General features: G+C 32.7%; 2 protein-coding genes across 2 annotated transcripts; one reads left to right on the top strand and one right to left on the bottom strand.

Annotated features, from left to right (window-relative positions):
• Positions 1–2,750: 2,750 nt before the first annotated feature.
• LOC120118996 lies at positions 2,751–5,615 on the bottom strand. Its single transcript, XM_039138908.1, has 3 exons — positions 4,939–5,615; positions 4,108–4,295; positions 2,751–3,591 (listed from the first exon to the last, which is right to left on the bottom strand). The coding sequence occupies exons 1-3, from the start codon at positions 5,549–5,551 to the stop codon at positions 2,905–2,907; spliced, it is 1,488 nt and encodes a 495-aa protein (XP_038994839.1). The 5' UTR covers positions 5,552–5,615; the 3' UTR covers positions 2,751–2,904.
• Positions 5,616–11,425: 5,810 nt separating this feature from the next.
• Positions 11,426–11,908, top strand: LOC120119083. The gene has a single exon (XM_039138973.1). It carries the CDS (start codon positions 11,426–11,428, stop codon positions 11,906–11,908), a length of 483 nt encoding a protein of 160 aa, XP_038994904.1.
• Positions 11,909–12,725: the final 817 nt, after the last annotated feature.

Below are 12,725 nucleotides of genomic sequence, written 5' to 3'. Positions count from 1 at the left end.
ACTAAAATTATGTGATTAAAATCATTACTTCAATCAAAATTATTTAAGAAATCAGTTTTCAGAAAGGATTAGTGAATTATATAGTCAGTTTAAATAAAACTTTCATATTATTAAATATAATACTAAAAAATTGACCAAAATATTTAATAATTAAAATTTAAGTGTACGAATAGAGATATTTGAGTTGTCAATGAATTGTTGTTTTCCTTTAAGATTTTGAATTTGAGCATTATGTAGGCAAAAGATTAAACGTTCATTGTCACGGATTTTAACACCATCTAAGGGTTTTTTTAGATTAAAAGGTGGTATTTATATTAACCATGATCTGTGAAAATTACTGGGTGTGACCCTAGACTTACTATGGTTCACAAAACAGTCTTCCATCTTTAATCTGCATTCAAAATAGTCCTAAATTCCTAATTTCAATACTAGACTTTGAATTCATTTAATTTAGTCCTTAATAATTCTGATTTCAATTCAGTTGAGCTCCCAAACTTTGGAATTTTGACAATTAAGTCTTCTAAAGTTAAAATTACCCTTAAATTAGCAAAATTAACTCCCGAAAATTTCTAACCTCGAAATTAGAGTGTGACAATAATCTTCTAAATTTATGAAAATACTCGTAAAAAGTTCAGCATACCCATATTCGAGCTCAGTCGTATTAAAGTAACATATAGGAGTATTATCCATTAAAATTTCCTTTAATATTTGTGCTGGGAGTGGTAGGGTTCTTGAGTCAATGCCTTTATATGACATATTAAATGATTTTCAAAAAGGACAGTCACATGGCTGTTGTTGTAAAGCAAAACAACAAAACAGTGCATACAATCGATGAACCCTCAAACAAAGAAGTGAAGGTGGACATCGATGGCGAAAAGCATCGACCACAATTATGCTCACCGAGCAAAAGATGATCAGCACTGAAGAAATGGAATATCTTGGATGGAAAATCACAGTGTCCTCCAAAAGCAAGAAATGGGCAAGGGAATTTGATTCGGAAATACTACAAATCAACGATGATTCACTCCCAATGACCACCTGAGAAGGGGAGGCAATCGACATAATAACACAGGAAGATGTCGTTGGAGAGCTTTGTAAGTAAGTTAACCATTTTTGCATCAATAAGATCTCAAAGAAGAAATGCAGGAGATATTTGATGACACAGATCATCGCCATGAACAACTAATGATATCTCCATACATAAAACACAAGCCTAAGGAGGATTTGATTATACATAAAGTACATTAAAATCTTAAGGTTTGACCATTGGAAGGAAGAACTTTGAACTCTATTATCAAGGTCTGTCAATAATAATGACTGCTAAAGTCGGGCAATGTAACTAGTGAATTCGATAACAAACACACTGCAATGCTGCATAGCAGAATACAAAGGATTTCCAAGGTATTGAAATTTCCTGTGGACGTTTATTTCATTATGTAAAAATAGTCAAGTTCAATCCAATAAACCAGGCTGTCTATTTAATAAAATACAATAAACATACCACATAGTTAAACACAATTAGCATCACACGAAGATACACCTTGCATACAAGGATTGCAAAGTCTAATCTAGAGTGTTGGTTGCCCCCGGAATGAACTTGATCGATTTTTGAATTTTATCTACCCAAGTGGATGAATAAAAGGAAATTCTTCATTCCATTATGAAAAGACCCAGGTATTAATATTATAGCCCATCTTTAGAACATTTCATTTATAACAAAAGTTATTTCCCACCATTTGTTGAGAGAATCAAAAGAAGAGACAGTACTGTTTGATCTTGAACTATGAGACTTACAGAAGGAAGTTTGCAAAGTCACAGTCTCCTTGTTGAGCTGTTTCACCAACAAAATTAATGGAGCTCAGCAAAATGGTCAAAGAGGAATTATCGTGTGGGGGAAATAGGACTGCAGGTTTCTGGAAGGAAAACAAAGTTAATGATTAGAAAGTTGACATTTTTCTAGAAGGAACATTCAAAATACACCACAATAATCTTCATGTACTAAACGAATTTGTTCATTATTATCATATTTAGTATGTCGGATTTCTAGTCATTCGTCTCGATAAATTATATATTTGATTTAAAGAAAATTTTAAAATGAATGTCATATATATTGATATGTATTATTAATGTCATATATTGATATATACTATTATTTTCTATATATAATTTAAAATATAATTAATCTTATTTCAAATAAAATTTTAATTATTATAAAATTTTAACTCTCACCCTTTTCATCTATTTTTACAGACAATTTTGGCCATTGGGATCCGTCTTTCTACTAAATTGACTGGTTACCAGCATTTGACATGGATGATAGTTTGAAGACAGATCGTCCGTTTCAAACATTGTAAGGATATTGATATTTTAATCCGTTTTCAAATGACTGATGTGTTACTTTGTTCTTGTTTCAATAAACCCTTCACTAGTAAACTGATAGCTTTAGAACATGTTCTTTAGTTTCACAACAAGGAATCCTTGTAATGTTTTCAGACTGTAGCATACATATGTACAAACTAAATATACATACGTATTCAAAGCCAATGTAACCATAGCTCATAATAATAGTTATGGTTTACATCATAAAACTCCAATCTCTACAGCTGAAAAAAAACAAAGTAATGAAATGGCCATGATCTCTACCCCTATTTAGATGATTGTTCCCAGAGGACCATCACTGTTGACAACATACACTAATGATATATAATTTGATATGATAGACTGTGAATTTACTGGACATGAATGTTATCGCATCAGCACGTATTATCCAATTTCGACATAGTTTTATGTACAAAACACGTAGTTTCCAGAGCTTTAGCTCAAACTGAAGAAATCATACACAATGTATTAACATGAACACAAGGAAGACGGGTCTAGAACACAGATATCGCAAAGCTTATTGGTTCACATGATTTCTTCGATATCAAGCCAATCATTTGATTCCTTGATTTCGGGGTTATGAGCATTTACCTGCTCAGACCCAGAGTGTTCATTACCAACACACTTAACATCTTTAACTGAGTCTGTAGAGCTCCTACCGAGCTGAACCCAATCTCTCGAGTCTTTTGTTGAAGAATCAGAACCAGATGTCATTTTTTTGTAACTTATAGGCACATCATCATCATCATCATCCTCAAGATCACTGAATGAAACTTCCTCATCATTTCCAAGAGGGACTGTGGCAGAACTTGTGCCAAATGCCTCCGAAGTTTCCTCTTTTAACCAGTCATCAGCGTCATCTTCATATTTCTCAATAGAAACTACAGAAGAACCAGATGTCGAATGTTGATGTTCGGCTTCTTTTATTGACACTTCCTCGATCACAGACTTGTCAACAACCTGCACCTCAGTACTCTGAACAAGGTGCTTTTCTGTTGGAATTTCAACAGCTACAGAAGTAGTGGCTACCTCAGTTTCAGATTCCTTGAATAGCATAGGCTTAGATTGAGCGGGAGAAGGCTCAAAAAGAGACTCTTCATGTGGTAAATCAGCCGCTATATTTGCAGTGCCACTTTCATGATGATCTTCTGCAGTCTTAGCCTTTTCTGGGTGCTGCATCCCTTGCATGAGCATTGCTCTTGCTTCAACTATCTGCATGAAGAACAGTTAACAGTTTGAAATGCAGAAAGGTAAAGTGGACGTGAGACGTGAAGGAAGGTGGATCACAGAGAAAAGCACAAACAATCATTCCTTCATTCCATATTAATATTTTCAGGACAAGGGTTAAAAATTGGGTTATATTTTAAGGAAATGACGTGCTTAATGGATAAGAATGTTGGTAGAAAGAGAAACAAGATATCTGAAAAGAAACTGAGATTAGACAAAGATAGCCACTCCGAGAAAATGTCAGGATGATTGTGAGAATTGATGAAAAATGACATTCAAGTCTGAAAAGGCATGCATAGAACTCGATGAGCTTCTATCTCCGGGTGCACTTAAGAATTTTGAGCATTAATTACTTTGTTAATATCAGTTTTATTCTCATTGTCATACCTGTGGCAGATGAAATTCCTTTAGTGAACCCTCAAGAACATAATACCCAACACCTTGGACAGCAATATATTACGGAATAAACAGATGAAAAGGAAAAAAGACCTTCGAACTTACCTGGGGAGTAGAGAGTAGTTCTGCATCATGTTTATTTAGTCGAGGAAGCAGAAGTAAAAAATAGATTTTCCAAAAGCAACCCTCACTCATAAATCCTGGGCAAAATTCAATCCTAAGAGCAGTCAATCTTGGTGCAAGATGTTCAACAGCTAAGGCATGTTCTTCTTGCTCGTCAGACATGTCAAAATCTGACATTTCAAAACAATAGAAGGATGCTAGAAGTTAGCCAGATTTATACTGTGCATATACACACAACATCCCTTTGGGAAAACCAAATGGCAAAGCAGGGATACTCAAATATTCCATTATATGCAGTTTTAGACAATACACCAAAATATTCAAACAGTTTCTCAACAGCCTCATTTTCACAATATGCCTTTTTTGCCATGTATGTCATCCATATGCAAGGAAAAAAAATGTGATTCAACCAATACTTAGATAACTAAAAACTTCACACCTATAAGTTTTTTTGCACTGAACAACAGAAATTTTCAACTTTGACCGAATGAGAAACCACAATGCAAAAAGCAATTGAAAGATCCTTCGAAGCAACCATAAAGGATTAAAACGTAACTTCATTTTATTGTCGACTGATTTCAAAAGATTGATACCATTCCATACTCAATGATCAATTATCAACTATGCATTCAAAATTCAGCAATCATAGTCAATTGAAAAAAATTAAAATTTCAAAAAAAAAATCCAAATAAAAACAAAAACAGAAGGTACCAATGAAGGAATAAGAAATGAGCTTGTTTGAAATGCGACTTGATCTAATTTAATATAATTAAAGCACGATAATTAATTAAAATTAGAAATGAAGTAAACTACCATCAAAATCACCATTATCGGGAATGGGAAAATCAAGCCAAGTTTCTGGATGCATCGCGATATCCCTAGCGAAAGCGATCACTTCATCGGTCACACCGACAGCGTTTACACTGGCGTATTTTCCAAGACCCTCTTCCTCGGATCCAAACTGAAGGAAATTTGAAGCGATCTTAGTGAACTCAGAGACGTTAATATTGCTAGACAGCTGCGATATTCCAGTCTTGAATTTCCCACCAATCTCCGACAAATCACTACGGATTCCAGCTATCAATGCCTCATCGGACAAATCGTCCGGATCATTAGACGGAGACCTGATAGATTTGGCTTCCTCCACCGGATGATCGGGCTGTTGGTCCGGTGAATCAGGAGGAGGCGGAGCGAGGAAGGAAGCGACGCCCCAGAATTGGCGGGATAGGGTTTTGGTGAGCTCGGATAGGTCATCTTTGACGCCACGTGGAGTGTTGGGATCCGATGGTGAATGGGAATTGGAAGGAGAGGCTTGGTTGGGATCTGGATCGAATTCGGATTTCGGATTCACAGCAGGATTGGTGTCATCGTCGACGTCTTCGTCAAGCTTGAGCGAGTTAGCAATCGATCTAGCTAACCACGACATTTGTTTTCTTCGACTTTTTTTTAATGATTTTCTCCTTAAATTTGTGCTGTAATTATATTTGTATACTTGGAATAGTTTATTAAAAGGATGATAATGGGTAGAGATGGGGGAGAGGTAAGCTCCAAACGACAGCGTTCTAGTCCTCTCGCGTATACTGGCAGTTTATCCTGTGCCATTTTTCTAGAAAAATAGTATAATTTGATCGATTTTTTATAATACAGAAAAAGAAATATTGTTTTCTAAATAGTTTTTTTTTGGCACTAAAAGATGAATTAAAATCATTATAATATTTTAAATCTGATATATTTAATCAAAAAAAAATCTGATATAAATTCTTTTTGAAAATTTAAGCATTACTTATTTCATAAATCAATATCTCCGATTGCAATAAATATATATATAAAAAATGTTAGGATCCACTTACACACCTAGTATAAAACTAAAAAAATTATATTCTTCTAGAATCGTTAAATGAGAGAAAATCAAAAGTTGAGATGTTGGATTAAAATCCATAATTATGGGTACGTATTTATAATATATATTCTTATCATAAAATATGACATTAATTAAGTGACCAATTATGTTATAAAGTCATAAAGTATTAGAAGTGTCATGGAAATAAAAGTATAGATACTATTTAAGTTGTATTTATAATTCGATGAGGGACAGAGTTATGAGTACATATAATAATTTATTATTAAATCAACTATATAAAAGGGTTATAGTCCCCAATAAATAGATATTATTGTATTTACTCGTATCCTCGTTAGACAGTTATATGTAAGAGAACTATATCTTCTTGAAAGATCACAACTAAAGAAAGACTCAATGATTTCAACCTATCAATTAATTCAGGTACGTTTCCGCTAATCTAGTAATTATTTTATTCTTGATGATTTAGCATGATTAGATCCTGGTTATGTTCATATTTAATATGATTTAATTCTAACACGAGATTAATTCTTTGTTTTTTTCACTGAATATCTTCTCATTTCTAATTGTTAATTTCATCCTTTGATTTTATCTCATCCAACGATTCCAAAAAGGTGTAAATTTTTTTTAATTTTATATTATATAATTGGATCCTAGCCTTTATATATTTTGACATTATTTTAAAGTAATATGCGGGCTATTACTTTTATTTTCATGCAACAACTACGAAATGGTTAGAGGTTGACGCTAGTGTCACGGACCGCGAGCCCATGACTGAGGTCACCACACAACAAGCAGCCCAAGACTACCTCACCAACGTCCTGGGCTTACCAATTCCATTCAGGCTAGCACGTTCCATGGAGATAAAGAACATCGCACGTTTATGACAAGTAAATCCTTTGTTTAATGCTTGATTCCTTTGGTTTCATTCCATAAACTTTGTAATCTTCTATCTAAGGCAACATTTGACTAGTTTGATATAGTTTTTTTAGATGATGAGATCTTGTAGTTATGATTCCCTTAGATTAGGGAATTGTAAATATTTGGATCATTGGTGTACTTTAATCTCAATCATTTAGTGAGGGGAGCCCCAACTATAAATAGAGGTCAATACTCTTTATTTGTAGTCACTTCTTCATTTAAGAAATATACATAGCATTATCTTATTTCTCTATTTGTCTTTGTGCTAACCATTATTTAAAAAATTCTTTGCTTTCTTTCGAATCCAAGCATTTTTGCTTGGGTTGTTTTTAGGCTTACTTACTTGTGATCACTAAAAAAGCGTCTAAGGTCGCATGTTCGAAACTATAAGATTCTCCAAGAACGTGACAAGAGGTATCAGAGTTAGTTTTTGAAAAATATGGCACCACAAAACCATGTTGAGGTCCTAGTTATTTCTAAGGGTATCGAAACCTATGTTTTTTCTATAAAGAAGCAAGCAAGTTTGAGCAACACCATTGCCTCACATGAGAGGATGATCTCCAGATTTGAAAAGGTTTGACAACTTGATAAGAACAATGTGCAAGAGATCACTAACGAGTTAGGTGAAAAGATAACCCAAGAATATGAATCAGTTAGGGTCAAGGTGTTGGCTCTAAGAAAGGAGTTTGAGAAACTCAAGGATGAGCATATGTTGGTCTTGATGGCCAAGGTGGAAGAGCTCGAGGGCGAGCATTTTCTATACAGGTCCACTATGACTGCATTGAAGGATTGGAAGATTGTGAAGAAGTCCAAACACCATGGAGATATCACGAAGCCAGAGAAGTTCAAGGGGACGAGGTCCGCACAGGATGTGCATAACTTCATTTGGGGCTTGGAGTAGTACTTTTGAGCCATGGGTGTCAAGGATGATATTGTTGGGAAATAAACCAAGTACAAGTAATTTTCCTATTACCAGATTAGTGAGAATACGAAATAAAAGCGGAAAAATTTATGTGTTTGACTAGTCATGGCTTTTAAAGGTTTAAAAATTTTAAGTAAAATGATGTGTTTTATGAAAATTGTTGGTGCATGAACTATAATACTTGTGTAAAACTTTAAAAGATCATAACCTCGTGGTTGAATGTAATATATATCCTATAATCGTTTTTATCTCGAAAAATATTAATTTTTCTTTTAATTTTAATTTTAAAATCTTTTAGGTTTTATCGATAATTTTAAATCTTTAACGTCATTCGTTTAAACATGTCGAGTTTAAAAATTTTATCTTTTATATAACAATACATCATTATGTATAAGAATTTGGTAGTATAATTTACTACAAAATTCCTACTTTTCTTTTTATTTTTAGTGATATAATTTTAAATTTATTTCAATTTAGACACTAGGATAGAAAAGGAAATTGCAATCAAACTAAAATGATTGACAACTGCCACCATGGTTTTCAGAATCGGACCGGTTAGCGAACCGGCCATGTTATCGGTTCAACCGGTTGAACCGGTCTGACCGGTCGGAAGAACCGGACGACGTCATAATTATTTAAAAAATTAAATAAAAATACTAAAAATATTTAATAAAAAATAATTTTTTATATCACAAGTTATATTCAAAGCAAGTCATAACATATATAAATTAAAAACCATAAAATCAAGTGAAACAAAATGATTCAAATTAACTACAACATAATATTTAAGGTAAAACATATTAAATAATAAATATAATTATATAACTATAATTAAAAAATAAATTTGAGGCTAAAAAAATCATAACAAAATGATATTGTTTGGTTTAATTTTTTTTTTAAAAACAATCCCACATGGCTAAGAAACATAGAAGAGCATCTCAAAAGTCTAAAGAGTAAAAATATGAGAACAAAACAATCTCACATTGCTAAGAAACATAGAAGAGCATCACAACTAACTTCTATAAATAATAGAGGTAATTTGGCATTCAAAATCATGGAGCCTTTTGGTGAGCATTGAGTGAACTATTCTTTCACTTCAATCAAGCTCGAAATTTAGGCTTCAATTGAGCTTCTAAATTATTTTTTTTTATTTCAAGTCTTTTTGAGTTCAAGTTTCAATATTATATTTCGAGTTCGAGTTGAACTTGATAATTTTTAACTTGTAAGTTTGAGTGGAGTTGAGTTTACTTTTAAAGTTTTCAAGTTCGAGTCGAGCTTAGCAATACTCGAGTTCGACTTGGCTCGTTTAACAAATGACGTTTGGTTTAATTTTTTTTTTAAAAACAAAATTTCTGGTTTTTCTGGTTTTTTCCGGTTTTCAGCCGGTCCGGTTCGAATGATTCAACGGTTATGACCGGTTCACTAATAACGATTCAACCGATTTAGATTAAACTGGACTAGGCAACGATTTTCGGTTGAACCGATCGGTCCGGTTTTCAAAACAGAGACTGTCACACGACGACTCTCTCTCCCAATTACTGTAGATTTCACCCAAATCCTTAAATGATTTTATACCGTACACATCTCCCTACATTTGTCACAAAGGCACATTAGGTATAATTTTTTACCCCGATATAAAATATTAAAAATAAAAATATTTTAAAAAATAAAAATAATAATTATTTAATTAAATATTAAAAATATTTTTAATATTTTATTTTAATTTTATTCCACAACCTTTGAGTCAACTAAATAAATAGACTTCGTGACAGACTCTTTGGGTCAAGTCAAGAGCCGACGACTTTAAATCATATGTACATATATTAAGCGTAGAGCCATTCAAAATTTCATATCCTCTCTAGGAAAATAGAATAGAGGGTAAATTATATCATTCATTAATGAATTATACTCTCTCTCCTATTTTTATTCATTATATTTTTAATTATTTTAATTTACTTATTGAAATTTTTTAATTATTCTTGTTTTAATTACTCTGAATTATTTTATTATTATTTTTGTATGATATGTCATTTTATTATTATTATTATTTAACATAAAATAAAAATAAAAATAAAAAACAAAAGGTGACCAGACATCAATATCGATCGCCATATATGGTGGTCGTTCGGTCTCAAATTTCATCGGTCGGTTTGCCTCAACAACATGAGTTCGAATTTGACATCCATTTTGTCGAAACTTGCTTCAAAGTCCACAAATTGAGGAAGCCGAAAAAGTTTCAGTCAAGGTTCACGAGTCTTGAGACATTTTCTAGGGAAACAATCACCAAATTCGGACTCAAGGGGTCTACACGAACTAACCCATGAAATTTGAGACTGAACGACCACCATCTAAGATTGTCGACGGTGGCATCCAACCACATTTTATTTTTATTTCATATTTTTAATTATTTTATATTAAATAATAATTAAAAATGTCATGTCATACTAAAATAATAATAAAATAATTTAAAGTGATCAAAACAAGAACAATATCAAAGTTTAATGAGTTCAAACATCGGCAGTTATAGCAGAGTGATTAAGCGTTTACTGTCAAATAATTACAATTATTTAAAACAGATACTAATCACCTTAGCTTAATCAATTTTTTTACATATTTGAGCAGTCGTGGTCGGACGATCTGTATATTTTACAAATACGTTCAAATTAAAATTTTAATAAAAATTGAATTTTTTTCATCAATTTTTTACCGAGAGAATTTTTTATATGAAGACAACTTTTAAAAACATAACAATATTTGAATTTATGCAATTAGCTGACTGGATTTTTTTTGAAATCCATTCTATAATAAAAATGTATATTTATGAGACACTAGATCTCTTAAACAAGATTAAGAGTTTGAATTTTGACAATTACGAATGGAATAAACTGGGTAGGAAGGGTTACATTTGCTTCTATAATACTTAATCCGGATTATTCGATTAATAGATTTGATATCGATAATTATAAAAAAATAATGTATAATTTTGTGCTAATCTTAACGTGTTTGTTTGGGGTAGAAATTAGAATGCAACATTAATTTCTTCCTAGCTTTGAAATCTCACTCAACCTAATTATAATGGACAAAATTTGAGTACGAGTCAAGCATAGAGTGATCATCTTTCAACGTCGACTTAGATCCTTGTTTCGTGGGTTTTAACTTTCAACCAGAAGACCATTTCAATCTTTTCAGATGTACTATTACCTTAGTTCAAAATAATAATAATAATAATAATAATAATAATAATAATAATAATAAGCGTTTATGTAGAAAAAAATGACGTTAATTAGAATAGTTAATTAGATCATTATTTTTTTAATAGCGTAGTATTTAATATTTCAAGTTTTGATTAAAATAATTCTTATTCACATATCACACCACTTAAAATAATATTATGATAATAATTAAATATATGTAAAAATATCATATCAATAATAATTCATGTCAACTGTTGTTCTTCTGATGATAGTGCTCAATCCCCTTGTTTATATATCCTCCTAAACCCACCCTGTTTTTCTTCTACTTTACATTCTCCATCCATCAAATAATCTTTGATTCCATTGTTTCTCAAGTTTTCTTTTTCTGTCCGTGGAAACTGCAACATGAGCAAGAAGGTCACCAGAGAAAGCAAACTAAGCAGATACCTAAAGGCGCCCATCAGGATCCTGATGAAGGCCGGGGATTTATACATAACAAGCATGACAGAATACTCCGAAAGGATTGGATTCGGCACCGTCATGGGCTGCCCCACGGACCAAGTTAATGGCTTGTCGAGGACCTATAGCATCGCCTCGACAAAATCGAGAAACGGCGACGACGACTTGAGGGAACTTATTCGAGCTGCCTCCTCGAGGAGTTTACGCGACAAGGCTCCGATGGACCTTCTTGGAAAACAACCGGGAAGGCGGTCTCCGACGACCGGAGCAAATCGTATGGCTAGAAATCACGGTGTTGGGTTTGGGAGGATTGATGAAGATAAGCCTTGTGACTTCGACGATATTGAAGATCGTATCAATGTTAAGACTGACGTTTTCCCAAGGAGCAGGAGTTATGCTGTTACAAAGAAAAAACCAATTTTCTTCTAAGCTGTTCTATCTCCAAGTGAAATTTGTAAGGGAATTGGAAAAAAAATGGGACCTTTGGTTATTTTATGTATTGAGAAACATAGTGTCGGAAAACAGAAATCCTATATGTATTGTATGTTTCAAATCTTAATGTTGTAATAATCTTAAATGGGTAAACCAGGAGATTGAAATCTAATTGTGCTTGGAAATATGGAATTTTAACCTTTCCATTGGAATTTGGAGTTGGAAGGTGTTAAGGTAATTATATCAACTGCGCATATTATAGATACTATAATGTGTATCATTAGTAATTATATAATTTAGGGGTTGCTAACGCAAATTTTTAACAGAGGGTATTAAAATGAAATGTAAACTAAATGTTAGGTATGATTTAAAAAAATTGAAAGTTTAGATACCAAAACAGATCAAAACTGATAATTTAGGTACTAAATACGTAATTTACCCTCTATTTTATTATAGAATTGATATCAATATTCGATGATCTGTTTGAAAGCCATTAAGAGTTGAGAGTACAAAAACTACTAAAATTTCTTCTCTATCTGATAACGAACTGGAGACTCTCGAGTGTCTCTCTTGGGTAAGAAAACACCCTATTTTGTCTGGTTAAGGAGAACAAGGTTGTTAGACACTTAAACTCTCCCCAGAGATTTTCTTCTATGGTAACTTGACTGTTAAGCTTTCAAGTTCCATGACACACCTTGGAGAAGAAATACCAGAGGATGTAGAAATCAAACTGTCAATAACTGAGTGAAGCAATAGTGTAGTAAGAGTGTCCATCATTCATCATCAACTTACAACCCATTCTCCACTAGTTTCC

This window comes from Hibiscus syriacus, unplaced genomic scaffold (assembly GCF_006381635.1).
Source record: "Hibiscus syriacus cultivar Baekdansim isolate YM2019G1 unplaced genomic scaffold, ASM638163v2 tig00110330_pilon, whole genome shotgun sequence".
Taxonomy (NCBI): Eukaryota; Viridiplantae; Streptophyta; class Magnoliopsida; order Malvales; family Malvaceae; genus Hibiscus; species Hibiscus syriacus.
Note: the sequence above shows the minus strand (reverse complement) of the source record. Positions and strands in the feature narration are given on the sequence as shown.

Coding starts and splice junctions, on each gene's coding strand:
- LOC120119083 (XM_039138973.1), top strand. CDS start 11,426: ATGAGCAAGAAGGTCACCAGAGAAAGCAAACTAAGCAGATACCTAAAG.
- LOC120118996 (XM_039138908.1), bottom strand. CDS start 5,551: ATGTCGTGGTTAGCTAGATCGATTGCTAACTCGCTCAAGCTTGACGAA. Junction 4,296..4,938: donor CGATAATGGTGATTTTGATG/GTAGTTTACTTC, acceptor TTGAAATGTCAG/ATTTTGACATGTCTGACGAG. Junction 3,592..4,107: donor AACTACTCTCTACTCCCCAG/GTAAGTTCGAAG, acceptor TTCTTCATGCAG/ATAGTTGAAGCAAGAGCAAT.